The sequence below is a fragment of the Drosophila tropicalis genome, unplaced genomic scaffold (genome assembly GCF_018151085.1).
Source record: "Drosophila tropicalis isolate 14030-0801.00 unplaced genomic scaffold, ASM1815108v1 contig_593, whole genome shotgun sequence".
NCBI classification, from domain to species: domain Eukaryota; kingdom Metazoa; phylum Arthropoda; class Insecta; order Diptera; family Drosophilidae; genus Drosophila; species Drosophila tropicalis.
In genome coordinates, this window is record NW_027173070.1 from 12,687,972 (window position 1) to 12,710,029 (window position 22,058).

General features: G+C 37.7%; 2 protein-coding genes and 1 long non-coding RNA gene across 4 annotated transcripts; 1 reads left to right on the top strand and 2 right to left on the bottom strand.

The window, feature by feature from the left end:
* Positions 1–339: 339 nt before the first annotated feature.
* Positions 340–2,085, top strand: Jhbp10 (Juvenile hormone binding protein 10). The gene is made up of 4 exons (XM_068291801.1): positions 340–505; positions 1,056–1,293; positions 1,355–1,488; positions 1,553–2,085. Exons 1-4 carry the CDS (start codon positions 406–408, stop codon positions 2,083–2,085), a joined length of 1,005 nt encoding a protein of 334 aa, XP_068147902.1. The 5' UTR covers positions 340–405.
* A 1,894-nt stretch (positions 2,086–3,979) lies between these two features.
* LOC137577387 (MORN repeat-containing protein 3) lies at positions 3,980–5,131 on the bottom strand. The gene is made up of 2 exons (XM_068290839.1): positions 4,582–5,131; positions 3,980–4,527 (listed from the first exon to the last, which is right to left on the bottom strand). Exons 1-2 carry the CDS (start codon positions 5,048–5,050, stop codon positions 4,103–4,105), a joined length of 894 nt encoding a protein of 297 aa, XP_068146940.1. The 5' UTR covers positions 5,051–5,131; the 3' UTR covers positions 3,980–4,102.
* Positions 5,132–20,835: 15,704 nt separating this feature from the next.
* Positions 20,836–21,937, bottom strand: LOC137577185 (uncharacterized). Of its 2 annotated transcripts, none has more exons than XR_011032380.1 (4): positions 21,767–21,937; positions 21,609–21,706; positions 21,399–21,552; positions 20,836–21,333 (listed from the first exon to the last, which is right to left on the bottom strand). It is a non-coding gene; the product is annotated as an uncharacterized lncRNA (long non-coding RNA). The 2 variants fall into 2 exon arrangements; XR_011032381.1 differs by having other exon boundaries at positions 21,762–21,937.
* Positions 21,938–22,058: the final 121 nt, after the last annotated feature.

The window sequence follows — 22,058 nt, forward strand, 5'->3', positions numbered from 1 at the left end:
TATTAATGAATTGAGTTGCAGAAAAGAAATTTTGAACATGTGAAATTATTATTGTCAAGGACTGCAAGGGTATATAAACTTCGGCATAGCCGAATTTAACTTCTTTGATATTTTTTGTTTTAATTCACTCAAAACTACATAAATTTAACTTTACACAGCTCACGTGCCCCTGGGCCGACAGCGACAACGACGCGACGTCAGTGTTTAATTTCCAATAGATACAATTGTATCTACAATGGGCACTGGTCACTGGTCATTGGAGATACTTTTAGTTCACCTCGTTTAATTTAATCAAAAGACCAGCGTGTGACTTGACGAATCTTTAGTCGATCGCTCGAGCGCAACGGCAACGGTTCAGTTGACTTCGGGACTTTAGTTTAGTTTAATTTTGGTTTTTTTGGGTGAATGCACCACAAGATGTTCGTTAATCACTGCAACTACATCGGGTCACTATTAGGGCTAGTTGTATTATTAAGTCTATGCCATTGGAGCACTGCCAAATTGCGTGAGTATTGAGTTCTTTGGAATCAATCCCAATGACCTATTCTAGGGTCATCAACCCAAAAAAGTAAAAAAAAATTTGAAATTGAAGATAAAGTGAAAATGTCTTTTGGTATCGACTTTGTGTTTACCCTTACCTTTTCAAGACAATTTCATCTTCTTTTATTAGCTCATGAACAAGTCTCCTTGTTTTATTTGATTAACTTAATCTTAGTTTATCAAGATCTTAGACAAACCTATCTCGGATGAATCGTATTCAATCATATACCCTTACCTTTAGCCATTAGTGTAGAGTATGAAATAAAGCACAACAATTGCAGCTGACGCGCATATTAATTTAGCTAGTCTAGAGACATGGAAGGTTATAACAACAACAACAGCAACAAGAAACCCCCCCAACACCCACCTTATAGACCAAGAATTGCAAACAACTCGCAGTGTCGGCGTTGGCGACACTGAAGATGTCACGTTTCTTGGTCAAGGTCATTTGGCATGACTTGTTAGCCATATTGATGGATATTATTCACTTCCCCCTTTGATTTGTTGACTCACAGCGTCCAGCATAACACCCTGTGCCCGGGATGATCCTCAATTGGAACGCTGCATAATCAATGCAGTGTATCAATTGAAACCTTTGCTCACACATGGAAATCTAGGAGAAGGCTACCGGACACCACCGTTGGAGCCACTTGAATTGGACAACATTGATCTGGGAAGAAATAGTCAGTTTCAGGCATCTTTTACCCAACTTGAGGCTAGGGGTGGTAGTAATTTTATAATCGATCGTTTGATGTAAGTTTTGAAACTAAAATTATCGTATTATGAAATCTAAGTTACTATTTTTATTAAGCAGAGCTAAACCTCAGGATATATCCTACGATCTGTGGCTAACTCTGCCACGAATTGACTTTAAGGGCAAATATTTTATGCGTCTCAATTTGTTGTTATTGGACATCAAGGGTAATGGCAATATGCGTGGCTCATGCGGTAAGAGAGGAATCCTTCTGTCCAGGATATGTAATCGCTTTAACCCTTTTAATCAACCCTCAAGATAATGCCAAGGCGGCAGTAAAGATGCGCGGCACACGTTACCTAAGACATGGACAGGAATATGTGAAATTCACTAAGATGTCTATGCGGATACAGTTCAAGGATTTCAAACTAGATCTTGAGAATCTCTTCAATGGCGATGCCATTCTGGGTGAGGTGGGCAACACGCTGATCAACAACAATCAGGATCTCTATCTGAATGAGATTATACCGGGCCTGGAGCGAGGGCTGTCCAAGAAATTCTTGGATGTAGCTAATGAAATATTGGCTACTGCCACATTCGATGAAATGTTTCCACCCGGTCGCACTGTAATCAATCCCATTGCTTTTCCCGAACCCGGCGCATTGCCCAATCCTGGTCCATCTATATTTGAGCCGTCGTTTTCTTCACGAAATCCTTCGGGTGGCATTTTGGATCAATTGCCGCCTAGAACACCAAAGCGTCCGGTGTCTAACTCTCAGCCAACGGGTGGTATATTCGAGGATCTTCCTGGAGGCGGTATCATAGATCCTAGATTGAATTTAGGTAATTAGTTTATAACTCTTTCGAAATAAAGTTCTTGTTACTCTATTAACTTATGAAATGCTGCAATGGGTTGATCTAGATGTACAGTTGCTTCAGGAATCCTGACGTTAATTTGCCAAATACCTCTTAATGCCTTACTCCATCCAGAGTCAGTCCCAAGTCCTTTTTTTCAGAAGCCTGACAAACTTTTTAATCCGCCACAAAGCTCGCACAGTTTTGCATATTAAGCGCAAACTTTCAGACTGTATAACGGCACCGGGGGGGACAGTTTAGCTACTCCCACACGCACACACGCACACTCGCACACCTTCTGCACCTGTTCTGTTCGTTAGGTCAGGGCACGTAGTTGCCCATTCCCTTTCTGTCTCTCTCTCTCTCTCTCTCTCTCACTCTCTCGAGGTTTGTGATTAATCACCGGCAACGACAAAGATGAATTTACAGAGATTTTTCCCGGCGAAGTTTTTACTTTCGTTTTTACTCTCAGTTTTTTTCTTTCGTTGTATATATTCTTCCTTTGTTTGTGGGCGAGAGGTGGGCAGTTAATTGTGTTAGATGGATAAAAAGTGTTGCCTACTTTGGAGCTGGGGCTGCACTATGGGTCTGGGGCTGGGCTGGGCTGGCCTAATTAAATTCATGCGACACAGCTGTCAGAGCATTATCGACTTTTAGGCGCTTAATATTTCAAATGAAAATGTTTTTGATGTAAATGTCGTACACACTTTTTGGGCGATTGATAATGGGCGGGCACCATGGGCACAAAGTTCTTTGTCATTGGCATGGAAATATCCTTGCAAAAAGGAAGACGAATAGACAGATTGACTAGGAGGATTGAGAAATAGAACGGGACATATGTTTAATCACCTTTATTATCTAACAGTTCCTGTTCCTCTTCAGAGTCTCAAAAGAATTGAGAAAAACAAAGACGTTTTAGAAAGGACTAGGTGAAAAAATAAACCCAAAACTACAAGTTAGTAATATTAATAATGAGCCTGTGAAATATCAATCCTCTATTCAATGAAATCTGTTATTTCCATAGTGCCTCATAAGGAGAAGGGAAAGGGCAAGTGTCCAGGTCAAAGGAAACCCTTGGCAACTTTTTCTTTTGGTGCTTTCCACTTGCAAAGTGTCGCCAGCATTAATTTCATTTATTAATTTTTAACTACGCCCGCGCAGCAAAAATAAAAGCAACTTTATGAAGAATGGATGAGAAGATGTTCCATCTCTAGGCCCAAAAATGAGAAGAACAAAAAACGCAAAAAAAAAAAACTCAGTCTGAAGGAGCCCTGCGAAAATCGTTTGCGTGGGATAATTTTGCTTTTCTTTTGTATGAAGAGAAGAAGCTCCTTTCTGCTGCTTCGTCCTTTTTGCACTCTCACCATCACGATTTTGTTGCTGCCGCTGCTGTTGTTGTTGTTGTTAATTTTTTTAATTCTTTGCTTTTCACTTGAAAGGCGCTCGTGAAACGTGAAGAGATGCTCGCCATGGTCCGCTAATGTCCTTTCTTTTATCATTAAGTGGAAAACGTGGGGGGATTTTGGGGTTGGAAATGTGGGTGGAGTTTTACTTTTTGTCTTGGTGGAATGGAGATTGAATGGACAGGTATTTTTGGGGCTATTAGAGAGTGGCGTAAGGAAAGGAAATGGACACGGTCTTCTTGTCTTTTGTCGGCTTAAAACTTGAAATGTGGCATCTTTTTTTTTTCTTTGCTCTTCCAGCCAAAAGCTTTCGAAATTGAGTTTAAATAATTGATAAATTCCAACAAAAATAATGAAAATAATCATATATCTTAAGAAAGCATTGAAAATATATAATACTAGGATGGATAAAATGGAAAGGAAATTAACTTTTACTCTCAATTCTATAAATATTAAACATTGTAAGTTTCCCTATTCAACTAAAAACTTGTTATTAAGTGGTAGACCTCGAAAATCTGTCCCAAGGAAGAGAGGGAACTAATCAGAGCCGTTTAATTTTTTTAAAACTAAAAGAATACAGTTAGTTACAGTGATCAAATGATATTCTCCCTCATTTCTGATTTCTGGAGCGCTGCTGACAATCACAAGTGCAAGGAAATCCTGCATCCGGATACAGATCCACCATGGTGGGTGAAGCAAAGCGTTGCTCCAATGTGGCGAATTCACGATTACGATGGATGAATTTCAGACACATTTTGTCATTGAATGGACGTGGAATTCGATCACCAAACACCTTATATCTCTGAAATAATTCACGTATAATCTCATTGGGATATTTGAGACAGTTAACGGGGATGGGATAAGGTGTGGGTTTATCATTTCGCCGTAACATGGCCTCGTCCTGCATTAGAGAGGTCTTGGCATTGTCATTCTCCCACATCCCCTTCTGGATTTGTCCCGTATGCATGTGATAGAAGACTCCCTCGCCATTCTTGTAACCACGGGCAAAGTGTCCCTCGTAACGATTGCCATTAGCTTAATGAAACATTCTTATATCTGACACATTTCTAATGATTTCCAAGTACTCACCATAGATGTGCACTCCCAAGCCATGTCTCAGATCCGATTCCCACTCGCCAACATAGTTATCACCTGTGGCATACCATTGTATACCTATGCCATGGCGTTGACTTTTTTGCCACTTGCCGAAGTAAACACAACCATCGGGATATATCTGTTTGCCCTCGCCGCATTTCTCGCCCTCATACCAGTGACCAGCATAGATTAATTTCAGTTCGGGTCCATGTTTTCTCAGCATAGAACCACTACCATGGCGTTTGTTTTGGAACCATTCACCCTCGTAGACCAACTGACCATTGGGCACCTTCTTATTGGCGAAGTCTTCGCTAGTTCGTTTCGGCGACGTCTTTATGCCCCAACCATGCCGTTTATTGCATAACCAATGTCCTGAATATGTTCCACCGCCAGGATAATAGAACGTAGCTCTACGTCCTGAACTGCAAATGGGATAAGTGGAACGCTCCCTGCAATTGGCCATTATGTGACTCGAAATTTGTGTAGAAATGGATGTATATAATTCAATATATGTATATCTTGTATATATGTATATATATATTTACAACTTATATCAATGATCACTGAGATTTTAGGAAATGCTAAAACCTGTCTCCATTACTGAGTACTTCAAATTCAGTCGTTAAAGATTTCGTGAAATGTAATTTCAAGATAGTTTTTAGTGTGTGTCGTTATTTTATATGCAGTTTAAGTAAGGATTTAGTCCTTTCGTTATGTTTCAAAAACGTATATGCTTATAGAAAGATAAAGTCTGCTATCATTTTTCATAAAGTATAACGTTATTGTAGAAAGTAAATGTAGAAAGTAATTGTAGAAATAAATTGTATCAGTATATACTTGTATATCTCCTCTTTCACAGCGTACAACAAACTGTTTTCCATTCATCGCCTTTACCAGAAATTTGATAATATTTAGGTTCTAATTCGCAGGGACCTCAGGAACCACAAAAAGGCTTCTGGATCACAAAAATATATAAAGTTGTTCTTATAAATAAGTATAGAGCATTAAATCTAATAACACAAAACTTGTTCAAACTGGAGCAAATAAAGTCTTTCGAGCGATTCATTATAAGTATATCTTATACAATTTGGTAAGTCCTCGGTAGTGGATCAAAATCCTTTAACATCAAACAACAAAAAACAGCAAAGTGTTACATAGCTTCGTCATTTTGTATCTAAAATAAACTCAAAATATCTTAATTGATTAATAAATCTATACTTTCTTCTGCTCTCATGATTAGAGTTGTTAAATTGTAAAGAAAAATTTTAACTTCATGTTGTTTCAGCTAAGTAATAAGCAATGAATAGTAAGATAGAACGATTTTTACTCTACGCAACACAAAAATATAATGAAAATGAATTAAAATTGAAACCGCGAATTCCATTTCGATATCAGAACACTGAAATTAGTAAACAATCATAGAAAAAGTACATGCAACCTTTATGCTAGTGTGCTGGTGCCTAAAAGTATGCAAACATTTGGGGTGAACAAAGTCGAATGTGCCTGCCTCCTGTTAATGTGCCTGCGAAATCTAATTTTCTGAGCATTGTTCACTGTGCGGTGTCCATTCCGTATTCGAGTTTGGCTCTGCCAATCAAAAAGTCTTAATTTCTCTGTGTTTAATGAATAACAGGTTACTAGTAGTAAACTTATCCCCACTTACCTTTAAGGCCTTTGTATATAAAGGCATATGACATGAAGAATTTGGTTTTGAATTCAAAAAAAGGTTAACAGTTCATAATTTCAATTTCAACATTTTTTTAAAATGAAAACCCAGAACTCGTTTAGCCACCCTTAAGCTTTAATATTCACTTGATTATGGTCTTTCAGTTGATATGTTTTCAGTCAAATTTAAACGAAATATTGTCAATGATTTGAAATACTTGAAAATTTATTTGGGGTTAGAACCCCAAAAAAATAATAATGATAATATGTTGGCCAAGAAGAAAAAGAGAAAAAGGTAAAGTTGAAGTGCGGACACCTGGGTTGATGTGGTCTGAATTGGGGTCTAAGGGTCAAGAGTCTCGGTGGCTGCTGATGTCACTTAAATTATATGCTTCTCATGCAAATTTGTGTCCCAGTTTAGACCACAGGGAGATGAAACTTGTCCAAGTGGTAAAACCAAATTAAATAAGGGCTAAAAGATATGTGGTTGATAATGAGATGGTCCAAGTGCTTTTTGATTGAATTGAAGCATATGCCAAAAACATTTTGCAAACATTTTTTTTGTAGAAATATTTGAAAAAACTATACAACTTGCTGCTTGCTAACCTTTCCCAACTTTCTCTTCAAAAAAAAAAACCCTTGTGAGGGTAACAACCCTTTGGCTTTGTATGATTATCATTTGCATAAAGTGCAGCTGCCAAAAAAAATGTGTGGTGTCGTTTTTTTATATCCTTTCCATACCCTTTTTTTGCTGAGGGGTTACATTGGTTCTGGTAACATTTTACTTTAAATGTAAGCAATTATCATTTGGAAGGGTATAAAAGAGTTCGGATTTGGGTGTGGAAAATTATTCTAGACTTTGATTAACATTATTTCTTATGCAAATGGAAAATGCATCCGGAACTGAAGGCTCGTGTGCCTCGCTCGTGGCAATCCTTTTATATGATAATTTTTAAGCGCATTGACACCAATTCCAAAAAAAAAAAAAAAATTATCAATCAGAATCTTGCTGTCTCTTTCTTTCTAGGACCTACTCGGTCTGAAGGACACTTTCATTAATTATTCCTCTAGGAACAACGCACACAATTAATAATTGAGCAGATATGTCAAATATTGCTTAGGCAACTCAACGGTTTTTTGGATACAATTCCTCTCGGTTTGGTTTGGTTAATGTGGCCAAGTTGTAGGAAGTGAAGCGGAGGATTTCCTTTTTCTTCGGGTTGGTTTGGGCTGCCCTCTGGCAAAATAATTGCAAGTGACAGGCGCTTTAATTTTTCTTCCTCTTTGGCAGCTTATTTTTAGACGAACTGAGTTCCAATGGATCGTATGGAGGAGAAGTTGGGCCTGGTTGCTATGTTTATGATAAACTTAATTCAGTGTAAATGAGTAACCTCCCCTCCTACCGCACCCAATATTCCATTTCCATCAAGCTGAGTAACCACAGGTTTTTTTTTTTTTTTTTTGGGGGGAAGGAAAAACTTCTGCTCTGCTTCTGCTTTGCTGTGTCTTGTTTTTCCCGAAAAACTTCAAATAAACAAATCATTGAAAGAAAATGCAAAAGAAAAATAACAAATAACAACAAAACAGTAAATGGTGGAAACTTTTTCTTTTGGCCTCTTTTTTATTTTTTTCGTTTGCAGTTGAATGAAATGGAAAATTTTAATTGCTCCATGTATGTCTGTGTTTCAAAGCAGAAGAAGCAGATGACTTAGAAGGAAGATCTTTTTGACCGAGTTTTGATTGAAACGAAACTGTACTTGGAACATATGAAAAGGAGTGCAAACCCTTATCTTCTAGAGAAATTTACTGTCTTTCATTACTTGTCACCCCCACTCCCCCTTTAGCGACACTCTCTCTCTCTTTTTCAACCCTAATGAAATTTAAATTATTGCAAAGCGCACACAAGCGCAAATGAGGACAGAATGCGACACGCACATACATGAAAGACGCAAATTTCATTGCCGTTTTCTCATTAAGCTGATGTCAGATGATGAAAAAAACCCATCCTGCAAAAGAAAGAGAGAGAGAGAGAGAGAGAGAGAGTAGTCGAACTGGAGCTAAAGCTGCTGGAGCTAGAGCCAAGCGGCACACACGGGTGCCATAAATTATTCGTGTGCCAACCCTTGAAAAAAAAAGGAAAGCAGCGTGCAAAGGAAACCCAAGATGATGAGAAAGAGCAAAACAAAAAATTATGTGGAGAAAGCAGGTTAGTGAATGGTGGAGTGGGACGGGGGGAGGTGAGATGGAAGCAGACGTCGCGGTAGCATTTGTTACAAATTAAGTGATGGGGGTTGCCATTTGCCACGTCTGCTACTCCCTCCTTACGAAGCAGAAGCTGGCAACCAAACAACATTTTCCTTTTTTCAGTTGCATTAAAATCGATAATAAAAAACAAAATCATATACTCTCCTCCCGTTAGTGATGATTAGCTCGAAGATCGAAACGTTTTTTGTTCAGTGAGTGCATATCCTTGAAAGGGTTGCTCCTAATTGTTGGGGTGGTTGTCCGTAGGCTGGACAATTTTCAGTGGCTTTTGTTTTAACCCTTTTTCGCTCAACCCCCAGGGCCAGAACATCAAGTGGACAGAAGGAAATGAGCCAACAGCCAATGAACTGCCACCAGATGACCCTAACCCTTTCACTTCTTCCCTTTTTTCTTTTGAGGGTAGTGACGAATGTTTCACACTCCTCCAATTGGAGCAACGCTTTCCTTTATGAGGCCCTCGAATCAGAAATAAAATAATGCTGAATTTTTCCTCATTTTCCTCAAATTTCTTTGTGGTGGTGTGGTTGGTGGTGGTAGAAGGAAAAAAAAACTTTGATTTCATTTGATTTGCATGCGGCAAAGTTTCTTCAACTGGAAAGCCCAACACACCAAGGCAAAAAAAATGAAGACGAGGAAATCAAATTAACAGTCCAGTGATTATTGTCAAAAGAGGAAGTCTCCACAGAGAAAACAAGTGCTCCCATTCTACTCTGGCAGGACGAGAAAAATAAAAATTAGAAAAGGGCATAATTTTAATGAACTTTCTTATTTTTGTGTGGAGAGCCTCCTCATGGAGCAAACGACCCACAGTTTCTAGTACGGAATCCCGAGCAGCTGTCGAAAGGACTTACAAGTTTCGTAGTACTCCTCCTCTTCCTGTCCACATCCTTCTTCTGTTGCTGCCCACTTCAGCCTCAGCTTTGATGCGAGTTGTTTTCAAAAGGACTTTAGGCAAACAACACAAAAAAAAAAAAACAAAAACGAAAAAATGGAAAACTTCTTGAATGTTGATCTTCTCCAAAGAAGAAGAAAACAAGGAGGAGTAGGAGGACAATTTTGAGACAGAGGCTCGCTATCTGCTGGCTACCTGCATTAATCACTTCCACTCAATCGATGATGCTCCGTTAGCCGCGTGCCTTCCCCGCTTCATTTCCATTTTGGTTTCGCAACTGTAAAACGAAACATACGTATCTCAAATTGCGACGGCTGCATGCCGAGGGCAGGTGAGCCCAGCCAAACATATTCAATAGATTTTTGCGCAATTCTCTAAGCCAGCAATTGCGAGGGATGCAAAGGACACAGTGCCACATGCCTCATTGCCCGCCAAGTGTCGCTGCAAATGAAGTGCCAAAACAAGACAAAACCAAACAAAATGCAACTACGCGAAACTGAGCCAAGGAGATGACATAAAGACAGACAAAAGAATTGAGTGAGAGGAAGGATAAGGAAGATGTATATCAAAAGTAGAGACAGCTGGTGCATCAAATAATAATCTCTATACACCTACAATTAGGTCAAGGACACTTAACTATTATCCATAAAACATCAATTAGATTACCTTAATACATACATGAAAGACATTTCCAACGAAACTTCTAAAACATAAAACAATTTTCAATTCTAATTATTAACCACAAGTAGAATATAGAGTCTATATTATAGACTGAAAATGAGCAAAATTAGTCCCAACAAACAAGAAAAGTTCAAAGCAAAAATAATTTTTTTTTTTTACTCTTAAAGAAAACATATGTAAAAGACTTTTCTTTTTCATTTAATTCAAAAAAATTTCTTAAATTTGACAGCTTGACACATCAGGGAGATTTGAAATAAAAATGCGGGATATTATGCCCCTCAAAGTATGCAATAAAGAGAACTATTCCTTTTATGTATTTAGCAAATTTAGAAAATATAACTTTTCGAAATATGTCTATGTATAATCAAAGCTTGATTTGAGTATTATTTTGGTAATTTATGGTACAAAATTGTTTTATTTGCTTTAAAAAGCTTACTGCATACTTTTTGGGGCTAAGTTACCCAATTTCTGGTTATTTTTTTGCGAAATGCCACAGATATTAGTTTTTAACAAAAAATTAACAATTTCAAATGAAAAGTGAAAATGAAATACATTAAGAAAAGGAAAATTTATAGTACAGAGTTTTTTATATGTCAAACAAACTTTTAGGTATTCGAAAAGGCAATACTTTAGTTCTCAAAAGCGAAAAGTAATGTTTTCCTATTCTTTCAGTGTCCACTTAACTCTGTTATATTATCTATGTATTAGCATGAATTGTATTAACTTAAATTATTCTAAATATATTTTGAGTTCTTCTATTTACCAATTTGATTCTCAGTCGTTTCCCTTACCTTCCCTTACTATAACAAAAAAAGTTGGCTATTATGATGAAACGAAAAGGATTATTGAAGCCAATTTAAGGAATCGCGAGATTGGCCCTCCTAATAAGTGATTCATAAGGTCTTTGGATTGCTAGTCAAAAGTTACGACTATTAACTTGGAAGCTGTCCTTCGACCTTTGCATTTTAAATCACAAGTATTTTTCCCTTCTATTGGCAATTAGTTTTATGGGATTCACCTCAAGAATTACTTCAATAATTTCAGTATAAACCCATTTGAAATTCTTTGCAACGACAAAAGGGATAGCCGGCTAAATGAAATGATTGATTGGGTTTTGGTAGAGAATAGTTGCATCAGTTGTCCCTTTGGATTTGGGAATCTTGCCTAATATTTTACGCTCATTTAGGGTATTAAAGCAACAAGCCCGTAGAGAACAAAACGTAGCGGAATTTCTGCAAAATCCCGCTCCTTTGCTTGCACAATAAACACTTTGTTCTCTTGTCCCGGAAAAGGGAAAACAAAAACCTACGCCCGCTTGACATTTGGCTGCTAAGTAAACAACAAAAATAGTAAAAATTAAAAGAAAAAAAGGAAGAAATCCTGATGCAGGAGCAGGTCAGGTCAATCAAAAGGTTGCACACATCTTTTGGTCTTTGGTCTGGTGTTGCCTTTCATTAGAGGCATAAATAAATTCTTGAATTGAAACTGAAATTGTGTCATTTCATTGCCAAAAAGACGAGGGCGTAGGCACACACACACACACACACGCACACACACACCTGGATTCATTGCTTTTCAAGGAGTTTCTGTTCGTCCTTTTGTGTATACTTTGGGCTGCCTCTTAACTGTCATTTTTAATTGTTTGCCTGGCGCACAATGAGTTTAACGGTTATCAGCTGAACAGAGAAACAGAGAAAGAGAGAGACAGTGAGAGAAAGAGATGGGGAAGATGGGATAAAAAATAATTTATCGAAAATTCATTCGTATATTTTTTGCCTTCTTTCTTTTTGAGGATTTTTATGGCCATCTGAACTCTTGACGTGGCCAGTTCCTCCTCCATTAAGCTTGCTTTTAAGTGCCATTCCATCGTCTCCATCTCGTCTCCAGCTCTTCTTCGTCGTTTGGAGCTTGCACTTGAAATTTTTGCCTGTGCACAGCAATTTCTTGCTCTCTCTCTTGTTCTTTGGTTTCCCAATCTTAATTTTTTTTTTCTGCTTGCTTTCCTCTTTTTCGTTTTGTTTGGGGTTGAAAATAATTCATTTATGCAAATGAGGGGTGTTTAAAATTAAGCAAAGAGCACGTAGGCTGAAAGTAGCAACAACAATCGCCTTCGAGTCGGCCATAATGAAGAAGGAGGTGAGATAGAAAGACAACGATAAAAAGGGCGAGAGAGAATGAGAGAGAGATATGCACAAGGGCAGCCAGGGCATTGGAAAATGATAAAAACAAAAGGCTTCCCAACCCTCTAGAGGTTTTCAAATTTCCACCTACTTTCCACTTCACGGGGCTTCATTCTTGTCTTTTGGGTATAAGTTACAATTTCTGAGAAATTTAAGGGCCAACGCCAAAAAGTAGGCTAAAAATGTTTGCCACTAAAAACTAAATCTAAAAGGCAAAACAAAAAAAAAAAAGGAAATCGTTTAGTTCTCTTAAAGCTTAGTTTCAATTTGCGCCCGAATCACTCGTTGGATGGAGTTTGGGTTGATTCTTGGTTTCTTGGGTCTTGTTTGTTTTTGCTACACGCGCATAAATAAATCTCATTTGCCCCAACTGTCCATGAGAGAGGGGGGTGAAGAAGGGAGGCGGATGGGAGTCTGACCATCAAAGTTTGACCAATGGAAATTTGTTGATTTTTCTGTTTGGCGTTGAAGTTTTACTGAAGATAAATGGCAATGGTATTAATTAAGTTGTTAATTCACCATTAAGCATACGAGGCGTCCGACGCACGTAAAGCACACACACACACACAGGGTGAGTGAGAGGAGGGAGAGGAGGGAGGGTATTGCCCCACATGTGTGTAGCACTGACAGCACTTGACAAAATTATGTGCCCAGAGGCAAAACATTTAACCTTTCAGCTATGTTGGATACACCAGCCGATTTGACTTGAATAACATTTACCATATTATATGCAAAGTCAACCGCAACACACACAGCACGCGTGACACACACACACACGCACAGACGCACACATGTGGGTGTATATGTGCGTTGCAGATTAGCATAAAAAAGGAAAAAACCACATACCAAATGCATTACAAATCACTTTTCCCCTGCTTGGCACACTTTGCCTTCACCCTCAAAGGGAAAAAAGGATTCGCACACACACACACACACACACATATGTGGAGAGTCACATACGAGAAACTGAATTTCGCCCTTTTTCGTTGCCTTTTACCGCTAATAGAGCGTAATAAATGTCATGTTTTGCCTCGTATCAAACTGAGGCACTTCCTTTTTTAGTCCTTTGTATGGCCACAGCTTCTGTGCTGTCTCTTTCAACGACTTCACACACATGTGTGTGAGGACAAGCGGAACCCTTCCCTTTGAAAAACGAAAGTAAAGGGGCGAAAGTGAGCTGTTTATTTGCCGATAGGCAAGGCACTTTATCCCAGATTTCCAAATCGATGATTGATAAGCACAAGTTAACCCACAGGCGATTTATGTATTGTTTTATAGCGATTGTTTGCCAATTTTTGCCATATGCTTTGTGAACAAGATTCTAGATACCTTAGCGAAAAGGGTGAGCAGAGAAATGGAACTAACTCGCTGTCTAGCACTAGTTAGTCTCACTAACTCGTTGATATTAAAGAACCTGAGGGCGAAGCTAACTACAGTCGAGCGGTTTATTGTATACCCTGCACCTATAGGGTGAAATGGTATATTAATGTCGCAAAACCTTCTTGGAGCAGTTTGCCACATATATTATCACATTTTATTATGTAATACAGGGGCGGATTGAAAATATTCCTCTTAAAACCGAGGTTACACTTACGAAACAGATGAAATTTCGATATCCAAGAATGATTTTCTCTCCAAAATGACCCAGTTGCCCCTTAATGCTTGATTTCTTCCAACAAAATTATGAGCTAATGCAGTTACTTATGACAGCTATATAATATAGTTATCCGATTTTGATCAGATTTGCCAGCATCGTAAATTTTGCTCTTCGTAAGCTTGGTAATCGCATTAGAAGCCAAAAGTTTTCCTGATTAATAATTGGTTGATACTTATTTCTTATATAATAAATCCGAATTTCATCAAGATCAGATGACTATAATATTTCTTATATAATACTTATTATAGTCATCTGATCTTGATGAAATTCGGATTACTTATTAGTGAGGTTATTCATCAGAGATATATTAATTTTAATAACAATCGCATAAGCTATAACAAAGTTATTGATGAAAGTCAATGTTTTCCTACATAGAAATCTCACGTTAACACGATCTTTACTTTACATTTGTTGTAGTCACTTTTATACCTATTGAATTGACAAAGATTATTTTTTCCACAAAAGATAGGAAAATAACGAGGTTATTGAGATATATCACTATTAGTGACTTCAGAAACTATATGATATACAATATATGACAATCCCTTAAGTAAGTAGAAACTCACATACAAAATTTCAAAATTAGCTGTCTAGGGTGAGTTTCAGTTGATACAGATGGCCCAAGACGTCTCCTCGTCCTGATCAGGAATAGATATACTTTATATGCTCGAAAATGCTGAGAATATAAAAATTAAGTTAATGACTTTCTTTTTGAACTTTCTATACAAGTTTTGTTAATTTTCAAAGCATTTTTCCAATTTGAGTTGGCGGAATACGAAATGTTCCTTAAATGATATGTAATTATGAAATTTTTTTTTATGCATTTCAATTACAATTACTCACCCAAGGCCTACTGACAGGTGGATCAGAAGGAGATGGTGTAGCACGAGGATGAGGAGGGCTGGGTGAAAGCGTCAAGCAAATAAACAAATAAACAGAAAAAACATCATCATATTATGAACTATAAAATATTCATATGCATTTGGAACCAGTGTATGTGTGTGTGTGTGTATGTGTGTGTGTTCTGTTTGTATCCAGAAAATACATTACCCAACATTGAGAAGAAAGAGAAGAGGAAGGTCTCTTCTCGTTGACATGTCCTGGCACTCATCTAATTGCATTAGCAGGAAACACAAATATTGCTCTAATATGCAATTTCTTCTTCTTACTAGGCATACCTTTACCCCAACTGACGTCTCTCTCCCTCCTTGGCGTATTTGGCTGTCATTTCAAATTTTATGACATTTTTATTCGTCCTGTTCGTGTGTATGTCAACGCTGTGCCCACCTATGTTAAAGTCAATTCTCTCTCTCTCTGTCTGCCACCCCCTGGGGGTCACTTTTTTGCTACTTTGAGGAAAAAACATGTTGATTTTATTTTTATTATTTAGGCTTTTAAGTTTTTATAACTGTCATAATTGATGTAATTGTTTTCGGTAGTTTGCAGGTGAAAGTGAAAGCATTTCAGTGTCCTTGCATAAACAGATACTTATGGGTTCGAAGAGAAAGATTTTAACTACAATTCTTTGCAAAGAGAAATATGTCTAGATGGCATTTTATCATCACAGATTTTCAATCAATTTCCAATAGCAAACGCAACTGTACCGCAACTCATTACAAGCAGATCAAAAGAGTTGCCAAGGATATGACAGGAAAGCCAAAGAGGAGGAGAGGAGGAGCAGACAGTGACAGACAGGAAACCTTGTCTAGAGGGGGCCAGGGGGAAGGGGCCAACAAAATTGCAAACTTAATAACAAACGCCTCGACAAAGAAAGTGCCCAAAGGGAGGGGTGGCGAATGGGAGATGAAGGGCTCAGAGAGAGAGAGAGAGAGAGAGTGAGCTACGTAATGAAAACGAGGCAAATGCAAATGAACAAAAGGCAACATACATATACCACATATACACACACACACACACACACACACTCTGTTAGAGACAGACAGAGCATCTCGTCATCTCATCATCGAGCATCCTTTGCAGGAAAATCAAAGCAGTAAATGAGAAAAAATTCGTACAACAAAAAAAAAAAAAAGAAAAGCCGGTAAGAAAAAGAAACTCAAGCCAAAGCCAAAGCTAAGGAAACGCATTGAGTAAGTAAAAGAAGACAAAAAAAAGAAAAAAGAAAAAAATTAAATTAAAATATCGATCAACAGTCGACGAAGGTAACGAACTCCCATGTAAACTCCCACAACCCCTTTGGCTTCGACTTTGGGGATGTCCCCGTTCCCAGTTTCTCTCTCTCTCTCTTTCTGCATGTGTCTCTGTCTCGTTCTCTTGAAAATTAAAAGCATCTTTGATGAGGAAATTGAACTGGCATGTAATGTAAGAAAACATTATCCAGGGTGCTTGCATCCACCACACGCTTAATTTTGTCTACCCACCGAATGCCACCCACACACCACCTCATCACCCTTCCATCCAAACCCCTCCCCAAAGGGCCTATATCCTTTGCTGCTGCTGCTGCTGTGTTTTCTTCTACACTTTTCCTCATTTCTCTTAATTTCATTCACCCTTTGCAAATGAGCTGGCTGCGTGGGCATAAGAAGGAAAAAAAAAACCCGAAATTTTTTACATTATCCCCCTCATGGATGGGGGCAATGCGACGTCAACGTCGACGTTGGCTGCGCTGTTGACGTCTGCGCCGGCGCTATTCAAATTTTCTACTTTTGCTTTACACGCGCGATTTTCCTTGTTTTCGCTTTTACATTTTTTAATAGCTAAAGAATTTTTTTTTCGTTTTTTTTTTCGAAGGGTGGCACATTTTTTATTTTCTCCCCCGCAGCACCCCACCCGCGCCTAAAAAGACGACAATGACAACCCTGCCAAGCCACTTTCCAACTGTTTCCTCTGTCTGACTCTGAGTCGGTGTATATGTCTCTGTGTGTGTGTGTGTGTGTGTGCGGGTTTGGCACTTAAAACGTTTTCCAGAACAAAAACTTGCTCCGCCGATGATGTCCTTTACCCCATCCCAACCCATCCCATCATATACCATACCGCCGCCGTCCACCATCCGCACTTGCGGGTATTAAACTTAATGTTGATAGTGTAATTTTATATTTAAGAGAACAGCAAAAAAGCGTTAGGGTTGCTGTGAGGGGGGTAACATTTTTTTTGTGTCCTCTCCGTTTTGGCTAGTCGAAGCGCAGCTGCCGAAAACTTCTTCTAGTTTTTTGCTTTCCTTTTTTTTCATGTTGTTGTTTGGGTCTGGCAAAGCCAAACGCTCAACGGGTTCTAATTGAAGTCAAGTTGCTGGTAAAAAGGGATAGAGAGAGAAAGAAGGACACAATTTTGGCGTGGGAACAATTTAAATTGATCTGGTTATGGATCTGAAATGAGTATGGCAATAAATTTAAGTTTCGGCAATTAAAATAATTTAATTCCTAAATAGAAAAGAAATATATCAATTTGGTTCTCGACAGATCTTGTTTTAAGATACTAAGGGTTCTAAGAATATTGCACGAAAAATAATTTGGGTTGCATTACAAATATTTCGATATAAAATATTCTATAATATGTCACTTAATAGAGAGTCTGTAATTCAGAGATTATTAAGATATCAGGTTGTATATATGTATGTATATACACATGTGTTTAAGTCACAAGCAGATCTTTGCCCCTTAAAGTATGCATTAGGCTCAAAAAACCTTCATAACTTTTCGATTCCCATATAACTTCAAAATCGTCTTTAAACAATGCTTGCTTGGGAATTGTCTTTCATTCACAGAACAGTTCAAAAATTTCTTATCCTTTTTGAAAATCACATTCATATAGTGCTTATTGCATACTTTAGGGAGCAAATTTCTTTCATTTCAAGCTGTTCCAAAAGTTTATTACTTAACAAAGTGAACCAGGAACATATGAAACACTGTAACTTAATTAGCTTCCCATCTCATTTTCTCCCTTATCCAAGTGTCGATCTCTTTTTCGTTACATCGAGTTTTAAGTCAAAACGATCCCAAAGAAGTTTTCACTTTAAAAATTAAACATTTATTAAAATATAAGTACTTTCAACTAAACAAACCTTCAATCATTAATATGAAATAGTTCGCCTTCTAAGTGTGTTTGCTTCTTAAGTGCTTTTTAGTGGTTCTAAAAGTGCTAGAATAAATTTGAATTTAGTGTAAGTAGCATCGTCACTTTTAACTAATCTCTAACACATTTAGTTAGTGCCTCTTAGCCGCTTTTTAATTGGGTAGTTCTTTTATTTTATCTATACACTGATATCTTTTTTGGTACAAAACCCTTTTGCCCTTTTTTCTTAGATATTTCAAAATGTATGTATTTGTGAAACTTTAACACAAAATTCTTGTATAGCAATTCAAAGTTGTGCCATTTGGCAAATTCTCCTCCCCCTCGTGTCCTCAACTCTTGCTCTTGGCTAATTTGAAGCATCTCCCCAGCTGCTTTCTCCCTGGCGCTGATGTTGCTGCTTAGCCCTTCCTGACGATGCTTAAATAGAAATTACTTCATCGATTTTTTTTTTCTTCTCTTCAGAGATTTTTCGTTTTCCAGGACTCTTGTCTCAAATAGGCCGCTGGCAATGAGCAGAGCAAACCTAAAAGAAAGAAAGAAAGAAGGAAAAAAATGGGCCTGACGCGAACTTCCGTCGTCGCCCACAAAAGATAGAAGCAAGAAAGGAGAGAAAAAAAACTTCTGCCACACGCAGCTTTTTTTTATTTTTTGCTTTTCCTTTTTTTTAATTTTTTTAAGGGTAGCTCTTAACAGTTTTTTTTTTCCTTCTTGCGCATCCTTTCGTATCCTTGCTTGGCTGCTTAAATGAAAAGTCGCCGTCAATTACAAGGCTGCCACGCGTCGTCGCAGAGCGGGGAAAAAAAACCAAATGAAATTAGAGAAAAAAGCATAAAAACTTGCAGAAAAAATGCAGCAAAAAATGTCACCAAAAGTCAGCAAACACGAAGGACCAAGGATGCTTAATCAAAATCCTGTGTAAGCAAATTTGCCACGCAAATGAGCCACGCCACGAAGGGGCACGAAAAAAGTGGAGACCGAAAAAAAGGTAGACACTTGAAAAAGGCGAGAGAAAGCCGAGAGAAGGGATAAAGGACGACGTGTCTGGCAATTTCAGTTCATCATTAGATAGTTTTAAACGGATAAATCCTTTTGTCCTTTGGCTCTTTTGTCTTCCTTTCGATATGGGAAATGTTTTGTAACTCTTTTAGAATAAAAGAAAGATCTCAATTTGTTAGCCAAGATAAGTCAGGTTCTAAAAACGGATGAAAACTTTCCACTATTGCGTTTTTCTTTGGTTGTTGTTGTTGGATTGAAGCTCATACGCTTTTTGTTTCTGGCCTTCTGTTGCCCTCATGCTGTGCACGTGTGTTTGACCTGTCAATATGTTATTTGGCTTACGGAAGTAACCTGATTTCTTAGACAAAAGTAAATCGGCCAACGAAAAGCGGTAGCCGGGGGGAAAAGCCAAGCTGTGCAAACTGCAGTGTTTACACATGTGCTTGGCCAGCTTGACCATTCTGTTTGCCCAAGGCATTTACATGAGACTGTGGGGCCGGAGTAGCTGGCGTCCGAAAGGTCAGCCACGCCACAGGAGATGTCAAAGACACGAGCAAAATCCTTTGATAGTTTGTCTTTTACCTTTATAGCAGCTGCTGTCAGAAATGTTAATAGGCGTAAATGAGACGCCCAATGAAGGGAAAACTAATTTCCGCCTCAGTGTATAGAGAGAGACGTGTGCCAGACGCATCCTTTACGCAAATTGCATGCCAAAGGATCCTCCTCCTTCGTCTTCTTGCCTCTTCTGTTCCTCGTGTGCGGCCTTTAAGCCAGGATTATCATCATATGCAAACTCTAATGCAAAAAAAAAAGGAATAAGAAAGAGAAAAATTACAAACTGCAGGCAAGTCAGTCAATAGAAAATCGTAACCGTAACCGAAACCGAAACCCTTTTTGAACAATTCGAAATCCTAAATTGCAATCCCAATTTCTACTTATAGATCTCATCTTTCTCACTCTTTCTTGCTCTCTCTCTCTCTCTTCCTTTGGGGTGTTGTTTTTTTTTAAAGCAGCCGGCATTTGCATACCAAAAAAATTAAATATTCAAAAAAAAAGTGAGACTGTGCCTGGCAGGACACACGACAGACGCACCCCTCAGGATTTTTTTTATTTTATTTTTTTTGAGCTGTTACCCAGACAACTCTACATTGAAAGTCCTGCGGCTGGGGACAACCCTTTTGAAAGGGTTTTCCATAACTTTTAATTTGCATTTCGTTTGCGTGTTGTTGGGATTTCGAAAATCAAGTTTTAAAAACTTACCCCAGACGATCCTTTCAAAAAAAATGCCTGGATTTTGTTTTCTGGGTACAGTTTTTTTTGTTTTGTGTATTTGACAAGTGAATATTCATGTAGACAGACCCCTGTAAGGGTTAAAAAAAAGAACTAGAAAAAAACGTGGGTACTTTAGCATGTGCTCGGGTAGAATAATTTGGGTTCATGTGGCCAACGGTTTGAAAAAAAAAAAAGAGTTGAATCGCTATGATGCTAGCCAAAATACAGGGTGTTACGCAACACTTGAAGTTCTTGTGTGAGTTTGAAGTAGTCTACTAATAGAAATAGGTATGAATACTTTACATAGATGGTACATAGATCCAGGGCTGTGGAGCAAGTTGATAAGCCAGATTCGTCATTGATAAACTTTACGCTTTCCGAAGAAGAGTAACAAAATAGATTGATTTGAAACAAGTCTAATCAATTTATTAGTTTGTTTTTTATTTTAGATATCAAAATTTGATTCAGATCAGATCAATCTATCATCATTCTATGAAGTAATCATCGATGTTGTCATCTACGTATCATGATCAAGCTTTATTTTAAAATTTGAACGATAAATGTCCTTCGATAAATGTTATCGACTAATAGCTCAAACAATCGCCTCGTGATGTACAACATTTTTCGTTTCAAAATTCATTTGCTGAGAATCGATTACTTTCTCTTTCTTCTGATTAATTGTAATATAAAAATCGTGCACCAATCGATCGATTCACCATTGGATTAAACAATCGATTGATGACTTTTATTATCCTTTTCTAATTTATCGTTTTAAAACTCGCTGTTATGAAAAATCCGGGAAAAAAGTCGATAGGCCTGATCTGATTTATTCAGGGTAAAAACTTATTTGAACCCATAAACAAATGAATATCATCTAAACGTGGGAAGAAAGGTTTAGTCCTTTGTCAATGCATCTATTTAGACTTTGAGGATAAAGTATTTTGATGTATTCTCAATCTATTTTAATCAGCATAGATCACATCTGAAACTCATTGTATAGAGTTAAATGTCATTTTAACAAAGGCATTTCACATCAAATTATTGGTCTCTTTCGTTCAGTTCAATAACATATAAATATGGACACGCAACATACACGACACTTAGAACTATAATTTTAAGAGTAGGTACTTGTATTATTTTTCAACTACATATTCCATCAAAAAAGACTTACTTATTAGTAACAGATTTGCAAATAATTGGAAAGTGATATAAGTGGTTGAAGCATTATCCCATTTCTTAGCTAGATGAATACCCCGTACTACAAGAAGAAAAATTCCACATATACAAGCAACTACGATCCATATTATTATTGGAATCTTGGTTTCCTAAATGCAAATTGAAATTCAATTCTAAAGACTTAATCAATTGCTGAAACATTTACCTTAATGACTCCAATATGAAGATAAAGAGCGCCCACGATTGTGATTACCCATGCCACAATTTCGAGAATCAATAATAATTCACGTTTATCGGCCAGTTCTATAGGAATAAAAGAGCTTAAAATTGGTCGTATTGTCATTAGGATTTGCATTACTTTACCAACTGCATTCCATCCGATGCCAATGCCACTGAAAATCGTTGCCAAATAGCCCACTATAAAAGCATCCTGCCTTGGAGTCGTTTTGCACATTTTGCACTAATATATATAATTTATAATTAAATGAAAATCAAAAATTTTTTTCTACAAAAAAAAGTGTGCCTACTATACAGCTATTTCGTTTCATAAGGACAAACCTTGTTCCATATGCTCTTAAAGTTGAAAATTTCTTAAATTTCTGCTTTCAATATAAAAATTAAAACCAGAGGTCCGGGGCTAACTTCGACCGCGTCA